The sequence below is a fragment of the Nomascus leucogenys genome, chromosome 22a (genome assembly GCF_006542625.1).
Source record: "Nomascus leucogenys isolate Asia chromosome 22a, Asia_NLE_v1, whole genome shotgun sequence".
Taxonomy (NCBI): Eukaryota; Metazoa; Chordata; class Mammalia; order Primates; family Hylobatidae; genus Nomascus; species Nomascus leucogenys.
The window spans coordinates 78726941-78743013 of NC_044402.1; the positions used below are offsets into that span (position 1 = coordinate 78726941).

The following is a 16073-nucleotide window of genomic DNA, read 5'->3' on the forward strand; positions in this document are numbered from 1 at the left end:
TTTCGTATTTTTAGTAGAGACAGGGTTTCACCATGTTGGCCAGGCTGGTCTTAAATTCCTGATCTCAGGAGATCCACCTCTCTCAGCCTCCCAAAGTGCTGAGATTACAAGCATGAGCCACTGTGCCTGGCCTATGCTTACATATTTTAGAGAATTTTAACAAAATACATGTTTCTGAGGCATTTTCAGTAGTTCTGGGATTATGCCCAAGGATCTGCATTTTCAAAAGCAAGTCCTGTATTTGGAGCCAATGATTATTTTTATTTGTATTATTTTCAAGTCGTATCAGAAAATCAGACACTATGGCTCTGAGAATGTAGCGTTTGGAAGGCATAATTTTCAGGTGATAGCATCTGTTATGGGTGAATTCTTATATATATCTCCATCAGGTTAGACCTTGTAAATCCTTAAATGAGTCAATTTTTTTGTTCAATGAAAAATCGAAGAAGAAAAAGCCAGCCAGCCCTCATAATGACTCAAAGTTTGCTGAAGCTCAGAGATAATAAAATAAATAACATTTTAAGGAAAAAATATAAATAATGAAAAATAAATAAGTCATAAGAGGCTAGAAGTTCATCTTCTTACCAGTTTTTACAAAATCTATATTCAGTATCATGGTCCCTCTTTTAACAACTATATATTTCAATTACACAAGTATCTAAAATGTTTCCTACGTATTATCAACAGCAATACATTTCAAAACCAACAGTGGCCTGTTCATTCAAAGCCCACTGGTGACATATTAAGGCCATTCCCCAGCAGTGACTCAGTGGGACCATGTGCTGGTGTAACCATGGGCTAGTGGCGTGGCCACTCAGAGCAGATTTCAGCAGCATCTGTTATACAGGAAACTCATTATAAGTAAAGAAGGTGCCTGGAAAACCAGGCAGTAAAAATGTCTCTCATCAACATCTATCGTTTGTGTGCAGTTTTCATAACAAGTTTTCTTTGTGAACAAACAGGCTAATAAAAAGATCTCCCAGCATATACATGAACTGAATTGGAATGTGTCTCCTCCGATTGAGCCTCTGTAGCATCTTCAAATTGCTCTGTTGAATGAAATAACTAAATCACTACTTTGAAACATAGTGTCAAATCTTCTAAATAGGAAATGGATTTCTTTGAGTTGTGAAAAATAGAATGTTATCTCAAACAAAAATGTTCTAATTTCTAGAGTAAAGAAAGTCAAGCATCCCTGATTTGATACCTAACCTCCAATTACAATCACCTCCAGTGTTACCAGTAAGGAGGAATATAACCTGAATTATTAGCTCTGTGTAGAATTCCACTGGACCCAGGGATTTGCAGAATGACCCTGGAACCCAGCTGTCAATTCAGAGAGAAACACTAACCCGATCTGAAAATCTGCAGTGTCCTCTCTGGAGTGCTAGGTATATTTAAATTATTGAGTTGATTCGAATTTCAGTTTAGCCTTTTTGGGATTCCACCCATCCCATGGAATCAACTTTTTGGGACTTAGGACCAGTGTCGTGAGAAAATAATATTTGTTTGCAAAAGCTCAGACTGGGGCCAATTTTTGTGACTTGGATGCAAACTGGGTATTTTGAAGAGTCTAAATATTAGGCAAAGTTTATGAACAAACCAATAGAATAACACCAGCAATAGTTAATATTTCATGAGCTCTCCCTGTGGAAGGCTGGAAGTGTCATCACTTTGTTCAAAGAACAAAGTGTGGCCAAAGTGGTGAAATGTCTTGCCAACAGCTAATGAGCAGTGGAGACAGGATTTGCTCCTTGGAACCCAGTTTCTGGAGCCCTTGTTCTTGGCCCCTCCACTATTAGATGTTGTAATGCTTGCCAAGCTGGATGTCTGGGCCTCCTGTATACTTTGAAGTGAACCTTGTAGGCAGCATTTGTCAATCATTTTTGAGTTAGGTATTGCCTCCTCATTTTTTCCCTTGAGCAATAATAGTAATTTTTCACATCCTTGATGGCTTGGGAAACTGTAAATCAAATGGTACATAGACTAAAATGTTAATAGTTATTATGAACTGTTGCCATAATAGGTGAGTTCTATGCTATCTGTGCTTTTCTCAATTTTTTGCATTTTTACTACACATATTGCTTTTGGAATGAGAAGTTTTGATCATCTTTTTGCAGTGAGAAGTTTTATTGACAACTGCTGTTAACCTTTCCATTAGATGCAACAAGCAGCTCCACAGCTTTCTTGGCATCGCCACCTTTTGGAGATCCCTGTCACTGTTGCTTGATGTTTACAGTACATGTTCAGTCCATGTCAAACGTGCTGAAATTGAGACCACTAGAAAGAGATTTGTTACCTGGAATGTGTTTTCCTAAAGGTCATATTTTATGAGTTTGTGTGTGTGTAGCTTTAAACCAGTATTTGGAATGTAGTAAATACGACAAAAGTGTCAGCAAATATTAAATATCTTTATCTATTATATATTGGCACACAGATACTCATTACTCACAGATGATTCAGAACCCAGTGCTACTTGGTTAGGAATCTGTTCACTGCTTTCCCTGGTGTGCCTGCCAAAGCCTTTCAGTTCTCTAGGCCTGCCTTTATCAGTTTTTTACTTTAGAGGTTATCTCTTGTTACCTTGAGATGACTGGTTTTGGGTGACATTTTTATAGCAGCAAATTCGTCTGTCATATCCAAGATTAGCACTGTCTGTTAGGTTCTCAGGCATCACACCAAACAGACAGGGCCACAGTATCATGAGTTAATGAAGCCCAGAGGGTCTCATTCAGTAGGCCCTTGAAAAGGCCTGAGAATCTGTTGTTTACAGAAGCCTCCCCAGGAGACTGTTACGCACTCTGTTTTGGAAATGATCACTTTACAGAGAACATTTTTAGGTGTTTCATTAGAACTATAAAAACATCATCCCAAAGGACCATAGGTCTATAAAACTGCTTTATTTGATTTTCAACTTGGACAAACAGAAAATCTTACCTCCCTTTGTCCAGTATCCATTGTAACTCTCCTAGACTGGAAGTGAAATATTCTTACGAAGGTAAAGGAAAGTTCTGCACATATATTTCAAGTGCCAGACTTCCTGACCTCAACTCCCAATTAAGAGCTGATTTCTCAAAAATTTTAATAGCCAGCACTGGTGAGGTTTCAAGGAAATAGATACTCTCCTGCACTACTGCTAAGCATGTTAATTGATTTAGCTTTTTTGGAGTGAAATTTAGTGATATGTATCTAAAGTCTCTTTAAAAAGTCATACCATGGGACCCAGTAACTCAGCTTCTAAAAACATGTATTCTAAGGAAACAATCAAAGATACGTGTTAAAGATTTCAGTTAAAAAAATGTTTATCAAAGTATTTTTATAGTGGTAAAAAATTAGAAACAGTCTAATGTTCAACAAGGAGGTATTTGTATAACCTCTCTCATAGCCACACAGTGAAATATTTCACAGCTGCTAAAAATGCTTTTGAATATTTAATGCTGTGGGAACATTGTACTTTTAAAACCTCTGTAGCCACAGGTTCCAGATCTGTGGATTGAACCAGCCATTGTTGAGCCATATAAAGAATTACATACATAACATGGTTTATGTAACCGCCATGGATTGAAAATATCCCCCCCTGCTACAACACAACAATAAAAATAATGCAAATAAAAAACAATACAGTATAACAACTATTTACATCGTGTTTACATAGTACTAGGTATCACAAGTAATATGGAGATGATTTAAAGTATATGGAAAGATGTGCGTAGGTTATATGCAAATACTATGGCATTATGTATAAGGGACTTGAGGATCTGTATTTTGGTATCTGCAGAAGGTCCTGGAGTCAGTCCCCCAAGGATGCCAAGGGAGGACTGTATTGCTAATTGAAACCAAAAAACAAACAAAAAGGCTATTAAATTGAAAAAATAGTACAATTTTTATTTTGTTTTTAAGAATTGAGTGTGTATATGCATTAAAAAAAGCTGAAAGAAAATATATCAAAATATTGAAAAAGTTTATTGCTGGTTATGGGTGGTTTTAATTTCTATTTTTCTGTTTTCCCCCCAAAATTTCTGCAATGAATGTGTTTTTCTAAAGCTCATATTATATGAGTTTGTGTGTGTATATCTTTAAAACAGTATTTGGAATGTAGTAAATATGATAAAATTGTCAGCAAATATTAAATGTCATTATGTATTATATTAAAATATAATGAAATTGCAAACCCTACCTCGATAAGAATAAAATTAGAAGTTAAATGAGTATGAAGGATATTATGCCACATAGGAAGCTTGGCACAAGTTTTTCAAACCACTTTGAGGTGCTGAGGCATGAGGTGGGTCACCTTTTGTCTTCTTTCCTGCTTACATTTGATCGCACGGTAATTTAACTTAATTATGTCTCAGCAGGAACTTAAGACACCATATATATATATATAGAGAGAGAGAGAGAGAGAGAGAGAATAGTTATTCATTCTTTCATTCAGCAAACATTTATGAGAACATATTGTATATGATGAATATTTGCTGAGTGAAAGGACATATATTCTCATATAAGATCTAATATCAATACATGTTCTCATAAATATTAGCTGAATGAAAGAATGAATATCATATATATATGAATGATATGCTCTCAGTTTATAAGAGTGATCAAAACAGTCCAACTTTCTTCCTCAAATGAACCTACATAAATATTAAAAAGATATATATGGACTTTTTTTTTTTGCTTGTATTGTTAGCAAAATCATGTGAGTGATTATCATACTGAAAAATCCTTATCCTGGGTAATTTTAAAAGCCTTTTAGGAAATTACAGATTAACTTTAATATTATTTTCAGGTCACAGTTTTCCTGCCTTTAAACTGACTCTACATGTTCCAGAGCATTAGCTCTTGATATGCCCTGGTATTTGTCTATGTGATTTACCATTTGTTTATAATTGCTATAATGAAGCATGATCCGTATGTGCTTATACTCTGGTTGCTGTGGTTTCCTCTGATTTAGTTATGCTGTTGAGTGTTATGAGTACAGAATAAGGAGGAAGTTCACCAGTAAGCTCTGGTTCTATTTCTACTTAAACGCAACTGTGGGAATTAAAAAGCTGTTTATTCCCATACCTTTTATCTCTTTCATAGTCAATATCGCTGAACTACTCTTTGCTATCAGTGGACCACTTGATGGGTCCACATGGTATTTCTTACAATACAGGGTGTCTTAAAACAGACCAGTTCAATGGGGAGGCTATAGTGGTTGATTCATAATTCTGTGCAGGAAGGAATGGGACTGTCCTGACTTTGCTTTTCTCCCTTCAGAATTTCCCAGGTGTGCTGTGTAGACTTTTTTCAGCCACTGTTTCTAAAATTTTCTACTTTCATTCGTTTTAAGAGTGCTTATATAGAGACCTACTGTTAATGCACTTCTGCATCTTTCAGTGAAGGCCAGATAATAGAGAAAGTAGTATAATTGCTACTTCTTCAGCCATGGCCTTTTGGCTTTGGTGATTTTAATATTTTATGCTAGTGCAAAGAAAAAACTTTTTCGAAGGAAAATCCACATGCATCTTCTGCTGCAGGCATTCAGAAGGATGCAATCTATGCTGCCATCACTGCTGTTGCCTTCCCATTAGAGAATATCTAGGCCATCTGTCTAAATCATGTTGACAGCTCTCTCACCAAATTTTGATGTCCTGATCACGAGGTGATGCTGACCATGGTTACTGGGTTTGCTGGGTAACATGATGGTCATGGAAGGCACGGCTTCCTCACTTCCAAAAGGGCTGCCAGGTGTCAGACACCAGTAAAGTGTTTGAAAGTCATCTTTCTGTGGCAATGGGAATGCATAAGGTTCCTAGACATTTATTCCTGTAATGTTTATAACTGAGATGATAGCTGCTATTTATTGGGTGCCTACTGTGTGCCAGCCTTTGGGCAGCACTGTGCATACACTGGATGCCTACCCTGTGACTTGCAGTGTCTTGTAAGGTAGATATTATTATCCTCATTTTACAGATAGAGGACACTGAGGTTGAAGGAGGTTAATGATTTGTCTACGTCTCATGGTAAATAGCAGATGAGGGTTGGTATGCTGGTCTGTAGGGCTGCAAAACTTATGTTCTTTTGTCTGCACCATACACTGTACCCCCAAAGTAAAAGCTAGCTGACTTGTTCTCAGTTCTTGAAAATTAGAAATTGTCTGGTTTGAGTGTGTTTTTGAAAATAAAATAAAATCAGAAACTGGAAATTAACTTGAGTGTGCTGTAAGGGTAACAAAGAAATTATCCCTAAGATTGTACCATATTTAAGAGTGCTATAATTTTTTCTTTTTTATTTCACAAATTTCTACTTCTCTATATCCACAGAAGGTTGTGGTAGAGAATGCTTTGTGATACGTTCATTTAGCAATTTGAAATTTCTGTTATTTTTGTCATTTGACATTAGCTTTCATGTTAATTCAGAAGGCCATATATACAAGCTTGACTCAAGAGTAAAATCTTGTCACCTTCCAACTCCAACCCTTAGTGACTGTGTGCCTCTCTTAATCTCTATATCCCTTTATCTGGTCAGTCAGGCAGATCACTTAATAGTCATTATTCAAAGGCTTGTGAAGATGGAATGCAATAATTCATGTAAAGCATAGAGATAGGAATGTAAAAACCAGTAAATAGTAACTACCATTGTCATCGTCATTATCATCAACACTATCCTACAAAAGTTACTAGTACCACTGAAATAGTGTTGCTACATTCAAAGTAGCAGCTATAACTAGAAGAGAGACATGCCAAATAGCCGAAAGCTTGAAGAACGTACTTTAGAAATTTCTAAATTATTTTGGATATTTTTCTTTGAAAATCTTTTGGGTAATCTGTGAATACAAAAATAGCTTAGCTAAGATAGTTTGGCTGAACAACTTCAATGGAGTTAACATTCAGAGAGCAGTGGACCAATTCTCTTTACTATTGTCCTAAATTTGTAGAAAAAGTGAGCCCGTATAGAAATTTGTAGCCGCAGGCTAAAACATTTCCAGCAATGTCTTTATATCTTTGTAATGAAATTTAAGTAAGTAAATGACAAGACCCCTATTCAACAGATCTCCTGGACTCTCATTTTGAGAATCATGTTTCTCTCCGCATGAGTTGCACTAAACCATTCAGCTATTATTAAGTGTCTCATTGTCTGTCTGTTTACCTATGTCTTTGATACCAAGTAAACTAGACTACAGTCATGTTGGCACATTTCCACTTGCTCAGGCGGTATTGAGATCAATGAACACTAACCTGAGAAGCATATTTTTACCAAATTAAAGAGCTACAGTGAAATATGTGTTCCACATTCCTGGTTTTAAGCTAAATATGCATCAGTTGTCTCTGATCAAGGGAAACAGAGGGCGGGTAAGTACTTCCATCTTCTCTGTGTGTTCTAAGTTCCTTAAAAAACTGACCTGGAAATTAAGTTATAATTTTAGCATTTGAGAGGAAACTTGATTTTAATAGAATAATTAACTGGTTTACATAACCCTTTATTTAACTTGCTTACATAATGTGTATAACACCTTGAAGGTAGTGGCATGTGTTTCCAATTCACTGTGAAAGAATATGAAAACAGCTATCTTGCAAAGTACAAAAATTATACCACAAATTATGATCTTAAAGGAAGCCTTATGAAAAGAACTAATTTTTGTAACTGAAGATGTCATGAAATTGTTTGATGTGTTCCCTAATGACTAGTCATAGCTTTAAATGGAATAAGTAAGAGTTCTGTGATTAATCCACTAGATTTTTATGTTTTAAAATTTAGGCTTTTTAACTGTTTTCTGAAGTTCTATCCTATTGTAGCATGATTTTTATAATTCCAAGATAGGCTGGGCGCAGTGGCTCATGCCTGTAATCTCAGCAATTTGGGAGGCCGAAGCGGGTGGATCACGAAGTCAAGAGATCGAGACCATTCTGGCCAACATTGTGAAACCCCGTCTCTACTAAAAATACAACCGGGCATGGTGGCACACACCTGTAATCCCAACTACTACTCAGGAGGCTGAGGCAGGAGAATCGCGTGAACCCGGGAGGCGGAGGTTGTAGTGAGCTGAGATTGTGTCACTGCACTCCAGCCTGGCGTTGGAGCAAGACTCTGTCTCAAAAATAATAATAATAATTCCAAGATAAAGCTGGAAGGTAATTGATTGCTGAAGGACTGTTCTCTGCAAATTAGCACTAAAAAATTCCACACATTTTTGACTGGCTTCAGTGTGCAGATTGTTGTGCTAGGATGGGGTGGATTATGGGTAGAGAAGATGGAATTCCAGGATGAAGATGAGCTTGTCCCCACCTTCAAGGAGCACTCAATCTAGCTAGAGGCCAGGATTGGGTATGGTCAGTTTAAACTGTCTTCTTTATAGCTGCTGGTATAAAAAAATACAACATTCAATTACTTAGATATTTCATTTAAAATAACAAATTGCTTGGTATGTAATTACATAACTTTAGGGTTATGCTTTTAGTTTTTAAAACCATGAGTTTGGAGAAAATTCAAGATAGTAGATTAATTTTTTATTATTTAATAGGCAATGATAGGTTCTAGACTCGTGAGTTTCTACAAGAGCTGTTGGCTTCTTCATTGTCATCCTGGAGGTTACATGGAATAGCTTATTTTTTGAAGCTAGTTACAATTACAATAATGGGTAGCCGCTGGTAGTTTTCTAAATTGTCCTTTAACTTTTTCAGTAACAAATACATACATTAGTGATAATGAAAATATTCATTTACTTGCTATGTCTCACTAAACGTTTTTTATGATTCTCTGGGCTTTGACAAATCAACAGAATTTAGGGTTTAGATATATTGTGCTATATTTGAAATGATTGCAACTTCGTATTTTTCTTCCATAATATAAACTGTTTTGTAACATCAAATGGAGAAGAGACTAATGTTGTGTTCTTTGTGCTAGGTACTGTGGTAGGTATTTTACAGTTGTGTGTCCTGGTTTGTGTGGTTGCTAACCCTTCTGACCCACATAATTCTGGCAACATCTTAAGTATCCCCTCGTATCTATATAGGAAAAATTTATTTCTATCACACTTCAAATATACCACATTGATTTCTATATCTATGGCTTGACTTGGAAGTTAGGGGATTTAATTTCCTTACCCTAGCTTAGTTACTTTATTTCCTGCCTACATAGTTGCTAAGGTCAAGTTTCTTTCCAGGTTTTGTTTTTCTTACCATGTTTTTTTTGGAGGCGAGGGAAACAGTTGGTGATGTATCTGTGTTTTATTGCCGAGCAACCTGAAAGGATGGGGATCAGGGAGAGTCCTTAAAGAGAAGCTCAGATCAGAGATACCTGACTGGAAGATTAAAGTAAGCAAAAGCAGTAGCCACATGAGACAAGGTTAATACGTGGGCTTACAAAAAAGTCCTAACCATTATTTGGTCTTTTGTATGATAAGAACTCTTTCTAGAATATAAGCATCATAAGAGTAGTTCTCTTGTCTGTTTTGTTCTCTGTGGCCCTGTCGTCTGTGCCTGGCACAGTGTAGGTGCCTAATAATGATGTGTTGATTAATTGAACTATGAATGAATAAATAACATATTTCACCGGTAGTTTCTGATCTTGTGCTTTATTATATTTATTTGAATGAAGTTTTTTTGTTGATATTCTATTAAATAGTGAGGGAGAAACTTGCTACTAAAGTGTGTAATTTCTAAATGGTTATTTTAAAAATTACTTTGGAAACTTTTTTTCCTATAGAAAATTATCTCAAAGTATAAGGTAATTTATTTGTTGGTGGGGGAAGCATTTTATATCTCTGTAATACAGTGACACTTGTATCTTTGCTCTTTACAGTGACACTTTGATCTTTATTACCCATGGTTCTTTTTTAGAAAAATCACCTCATGCGTCTAAAAAAAAAAAAAAAAAAAAAAAAAAAACAAAAACACCTTTTAAAAAAATCTTTGTAGTCTTTACTAGTCTTTACAGTAGGGAAGTTTTGTTCACATGTATTTGAAGAGTGCATGAAACAAGGCTTGTTTCCTTCTTTTATGCTTTCATAATGTGCCAAGATAGTGAGGGATTCTTAATGAGTAGATTTATGTAATTTAGGTTAAGGCATGTACTTTTTTTTCCCCCAAGGGCTTTAATATAATTGCAAAATTCCTCTTTAGAAAGATCATATCTAATTTATATTTTCTTTCTTCCAACCCCACTTCATTCTTGAATCTGATGGGTAAAAAATAAATATTATTTTGATTCTTTTTTTGACTACTTCTAAGTTCGAACATCTTTTCAAATGTTTTACATGTGTTAACTGTTCGTGTACTTCACCCATTTTTCTGTTGAAATTTTATCTTGCTAATATATAAATGCTCTTTGTAAAAGACACCTACCGTTTATGGTATTTGGTGAATTGCTTTCTTCTCTGTGCGTTTTTGTAAGAAACTTTAGAGACTAAAGGATGTGAAGGCTCTGGATTTTTATTTATTTATTTATTTTTGCGATAGAGTTTCCTTCTTGTTGCCCAGGCTGGAAAGCAAGGTGCAATCTTGGCTCACTGTAACCTCCGCCTCCCAGGTTCAAGTGATTCTCCTGCTTCAGCCTCCCAAGTAGCTGGGATTGCAGGCTTCCACCACCACGCCGGGCTAATTTTTGTATTTTTAATAGAGACAGGGTTTCACTATGTTGGCCAGGCTGGTCTCAAACTCCTGACCTCAGGTGATCTGTCTGCCCCAGCCTCCCAAAGTGCTGGGATTACAGGCATGAGCCATCATGCCTGGCCGCCACTGGATTTTTTAAGGTAGACCTTTCTTTTTGTCTGTTGCTATTCCCAGTTGGAGAGATGAGCAAATATGTCTATGTAAGGCTCATTAGTCTAAGTAGTAGGTGTGTCTTTGTCATAAAGTTGTAAGTTTTCTTGTGTGTGTATCATAAAATTTTTCGAGAGATATTCCTCTGACTCTCCAAGACTGAAACCAGCACTGCAGCAGCAGTTCAGCAGCAAATCTAGAAGAGGAGGGGAAAATCCTGTGCTGACGTATTTTTCTGACTGTTGCTATCTTTGGTCTTTTCAGGAACTTGCCATTTTTAACATAGCTCACTGTTTTGACTGTGTTGTGTATGATTTCATCCCCATGCACATTCACATGAGAAGTGAGTTGTCTAACCCTGGGCTATGTTTCCATTTATTTTCAGAGTATTCACATACTGGAGAGGACTGCTTCCTCTAGCACCGAGCCCTCTGTAAGTCGGCAATTGCTAGAACCGGAGTCAGTCCCCCTCTCCAAGGTCAGTGATGAAATGCGGTGCTTTCTCTGCTGGCATGATGCCTGGTCTGGGGCCAATTGAACTGTGAATAACGTTTACACCTGACTCCCCTAAAATAGCTGTGATGCCAGTTGTAGGCAACTCTTTGCACTTTTTCTGCTTCCAATGAGTAGAGTTTCTCTGCCCTTTATAAGAGAACAGAGAATGTATACTTTGCTGGGATTTGTAGGGTTACATACAAAGGTCCAAAATTCTGTTTAAGGGAAGAAGGAAAAAGAAGCTATTGCCTTCCCTGTTGGAGATAAACAAATATTTCTATGCCCAGCTAATGGAAAAGAAATAAAAACTGCATCCAGCAATAAAAATAACAACAGCTACCATTATTGCCCATGTACTGCATCACCAGACACTATGAGAAGTATTTAAATATATTATCCCATTTAATATAGTTCTCATAAACAGCTCCACACAGTGTAGGTATTTATCACATTTTACAAATATGGAAACTGAGAGTTAATAACTTGCCCATAGTAAAAACATAAATAAATAAGTAAATAAGCTATCAAGGATTATAGCACAGCAAGAATTCAAACTTAGACTTGTCCAACTCCACAACCAATGCTTGTCAGCTCTTTCCAAGCTGCAAGGTAAAATAGCACCTATGCAGAGGGGCTGTTGTATATTCTGGCTTCTAGGCTCCTTCTCACATCTGGCCTTCCTAGCAATGAGCTCGTGAGAGAACACTGCAGATTATTTAGAAGACCTTTTCTGTGTCATGGGAGCCAGTGTTCCCTCCCCTTCAGCCTGCTCTTCCTCAGACTGGGGAAAATTAAATTCACATATGTCTAAAATGTAAAAATGATAGGGAAAAGTTGGAGAGATACCATCCTACTCCTGCCCATCCCTACCTGAGATTTTCAATGGGCTTCTTCCTTTATTGAGAAATTCTGAAAATAGAATGCATACAGACTTTGAATTCCAGTATAAAAATAGCACTTTATACCCAAAGACGGTTAACTTCTAAATATGTAAAACTGATCATTACACCTTGCTTTTCTATATTAAACATAATCCTTTTAGAAAAGAACACTTTACTACCCAACTGTTATGGAATATATACACTTGAACCTCTTTAAACTGTAAAGATATGACAAGCTATAAAGTTTGTTCTATCAGACAAGAATAGACTGCTAAACCACGGAAAGCAGGGAGTTATTAAACTATAAAACATAAGTGGTCTGACTTCCATTTGAATAGTGCGTAGAGAATGTATACATGGTAAATATAATATAACTAGTAAACTCTTTGAAATAGCAATTCTCTCTTATAGTTAGCTAAAGGAAATAGAGAACAAATAAATAAAAGGGCAATGGAAAAAGGTAGCTAAAATTTATTGAGCACGTACTTTATGCCAGGCACTGGATTAGAATATGTATTATCTCACTTAATCAGCTTCCAACTCATTGAAGTACATACCAATATTGTTCTCACTTTACTGATAATTATGGCATAATTTTCCAGGCATGAAGGCCTCAGCTTGGTCAAACAGCAATTCTTCCTAGAAGGAGGTGACTGTTAGCCCAGCTCACAGCAGCTGGGGCTTGGGTCCACTGGCTTGATATAAAGGGATCTGGGTAGGGTACAAACAGCATCTACTTCCCATTACTTCCCTGTATTGTTGCCCACTTAGATCTTGCTGTAGGACTAATAAACCCTGGTTGTGTTTCTGTGTCAGTAGACACCACATCTCTTGGGGCCTCATGAAATCAGAGGGCCATATCTAACCCAGATACCATCACATCTCACCATCTCTCAGCCCCTTTGAGAGATGGGCTTCCTGGGCACTGGTTAGTAGTGGAAGAACTTTTTTTTTTTTTTGAAGTATGCATTGTCCTGATCAGAATTTGTTCCAATCCTAAGCTTGATGCATTCACCTGCTAAAGCATTTTTATGTACCCACACACACACACACTCACCCGCATACATCTGCAAACGTGTGCACATACAGTTTACCCTTCAGAAAAGAAACGTCTCTTTTTTCCAAATGAAAAAACTTGGGCGATTATGACATTACTGTCTGTTCTTATTTATTGTTATTAGATTAAAAGTATTTTTTAAAACTTACAACACCAAAAATATATATATATCTGGCTTAAGTACTGACATGATCACATTATGGCTTTTAGCTCTGTTGTAAGTAAACCCAGGAAAATTGGAGACTTTTCAGCAGAAAAAATATCAACTGAAATTACAAAAACAAATGCTTCAATTTTCAGAAAATAATTTTAGTGGTCTTAAGATAGTCCTAGTCTACTAAGTATAGAGGGAGAAATTTTAACATAATGGAAAATAGAACATAGACGGTTCTATTTTGTACTAAGATGAGTTTCATTTCTTACACACTTTATTTGTAACATTATCCACAGCATTTATAATTCAAACAGGGGGAACATTGTCTGCTCTGGTTTTATCTTTTGCCTCTGTCAATTTGACAGCCTATTTAATTGTGAGAGCTATAGTAGGATTCTTTTCTATTTCTTTTACTGGACTTAGTAATATTGCATCAGACTGAATAAAATTATTTGCTCCAAGCTGTCACATCTATGTTTAAGAAATACATTTTAACTGTTTGCCTTTCTATCTTATCTCTTTTTTCCCCCCTTCAGGAGTCGAACCCCCAAAGAAGAAAAAAAACACCGTGGTAGAAATTAGTAGCCATACATAAGAATGATACATTGGACTTTGGGGACTCTGGGGAAAGGGTGGGGGGTGGCGAGGGATAAAACACTACACAGTGGGTACATTGTACACTGCTTGGGTGATGGGTGCACCAAAATCTCAGAAATCACCACTAAAGAACTTATTCATGTAACCAAACACCACCTGTTCCCCCAAAATCCATTGAAATAAAAAAACAAAAAATTGGAAAAAAGAAATTAATAGTTAATAGCCATTACTACAATGAGTTTAGTCAGAAGAAAACTTGCAAAGATTGTACTTATTAAATGTTTCCACTTTCACAAGTCATACAGAATATTCTTCATCATCCACATGTACACACACAGTAAATCAAAGGTGAACACCAACTTCCAAATAAATCTAGCCAGAAATAAAAATATTATTCTTCTAGAGATATTATCCATGGATGGGGCTACTGAAAATAGAAGTGCCACTAAATACAGTGGATATCTCTCTAAGAACAGAGAGAGAGCTCTAATGAATATATTTACACATAGATGGAGATTATTTGCTGGAATATAGTGGTCATCTAACTTTCTGTATGAGTCAAAAGCCACAGGCATTAGACTTTTTATAAGAGCCTACTAGTTTCTCCTATTATTCTAAACATTATTCATAAACAGTGCTAACTTGTTGAATTACAATTCACTACTAAGAAATGCAACCCAGAAGCTCCCAAGGGCATGTGTATCTTTGAAAGCATGAAGTTCTTTGGTGTGTCTTTGGTGAGCAGGTGTCTTATGTGCACTTTGGAATGCATGCAAACCTCCCCGAGAGCAGCCGTGACCACAGCGCTGTTATTCCCTGTTAATAGCAGGTTCTGAGCCACTTGAGACAACAGCAGCCTTTCCATTTCTACACAGAAAGCCAGATCCACACACTAATTGAACATTTGTCATCAAAGTAGTCTTATTTTGAAACTTTAAAGTGCCTCTGTGCCCAGGGATTCACTGTCTGGAAAAATGCATTTTAAACATTCTGAGTACAGGCAATCGAATTTCCAACCTACCCCAAACAGACAAGGTGTCTCCACTGAGCCTCTGATGGACCCCACTTACCTCTAGGTCTACCTGGGAAACTCTTTTTAACTTCATTTAAAAGTGCATAGCTGTGTTTGATGTTAGAATTTGCTCCGGAATGTTGTTCATCCTTCTTTCTGGTGGGCCTAGTACTGCTTCAAAAGCAACTTCTACTTAAGAATCTGCTTTAAGTGTGTCATCAGGCACTGAGAAACATGTGATTTGTTTTTCTTCTTTTCTCTCAGGAAGCTGACAGCTGGGAAATTATAGAAGGGCTGAAAATAGGCCAAACCAATGTCCAGAAACCAGACAAACATGAGGGCTTTATGCTGAAGAAAAGAAAATGGCCTTTAAAAGGCTGGCACAAGGTAACATTTTTATCATATTCAGGTTCAGATCGTCTTCTTAAATAAAGAAGATCTTATTTGCTATCATGAGGTGGGAAACTAAGAATATGGCTGTATGTGTAAAACTAGCTTTTTTCTTTTTTTTGAGACGGAGTCTCACTCTGTTACCCAAGCTGGAGTGCAGTGGCATGATCTCAGCTCACTGCAGCTTCCGCCTCACAGGTTCAAGCGATTCTTGCACCTCAGCCTCCTGAGTAGCTAGGACTACAGGTGTATGCCACCATGCCTGACTAATTTTTGTATTTTTAGTAGAGACAGATTTTTGCCCTGTTAGCCAGGCTGGTCTTGAACTCACAGCCCCAAGTGATCCACCCACCTCAGCCTCCCAAAGTCCTGGGATTACAGGTGTGAGCCACCACACCCGGCTGTGAAACTAACTTTTAAGGCCTTATTCTAACCACATGGGTTGTAGTCTATTATAGTTAACAGAGACTGAGATCTGTAATATACATATGGAGGGAAAAAAATACATGATATTTAAAATCCAGTTGGTATATATTGTTGTCTGATTTGCTTTTTTTTTTTTTTTTTTGAGACGGAGTCTTGCTCTGTCACCCAGGCTGGAGTGCAGTGGTGCGATCTCGGCTCACTACAAGCTCTTCCTCCCGGGTTCACGCCATTCTCCTGCCTCAGCCTCTCCGAGTAGCTGGGACTACAGGCGCCCGCCACCACGCCCGGCTAATTTTTTTATATTTTTAGTAGAGACGGG

The 16073-nt window shown here is 37.0% G+C and overlaps 1 protein-coding gene across 4 annotated transcripts in view; it reads left to right on the forward strand.

Annotated features, from left to right (window-relative positions):
* OSBPL6 (oxysterol binding protein like 6) overlaps positions 1-16073 on the forward strand; it is a 209065-nt gene that overhangs the window by 123821 nt on the left and 69171 nt on the right. For all 4 annotated transcript variants that reach the window (XM_030802339.1, XM_030802340.1, XM_030802341.1 and 1 more), the window contains exons 4-5: positions 11128-11220; positions 15203-15325. In XM_030802339.1, the coding sequence (XP_030658199.1) occupies positions 11128-11220; positions 15203-15325 (216 nt within the window). The remainder of the gene's footprint in view (positions 1-11127; positions 11221-15202; positions 15326-16073) is intronic.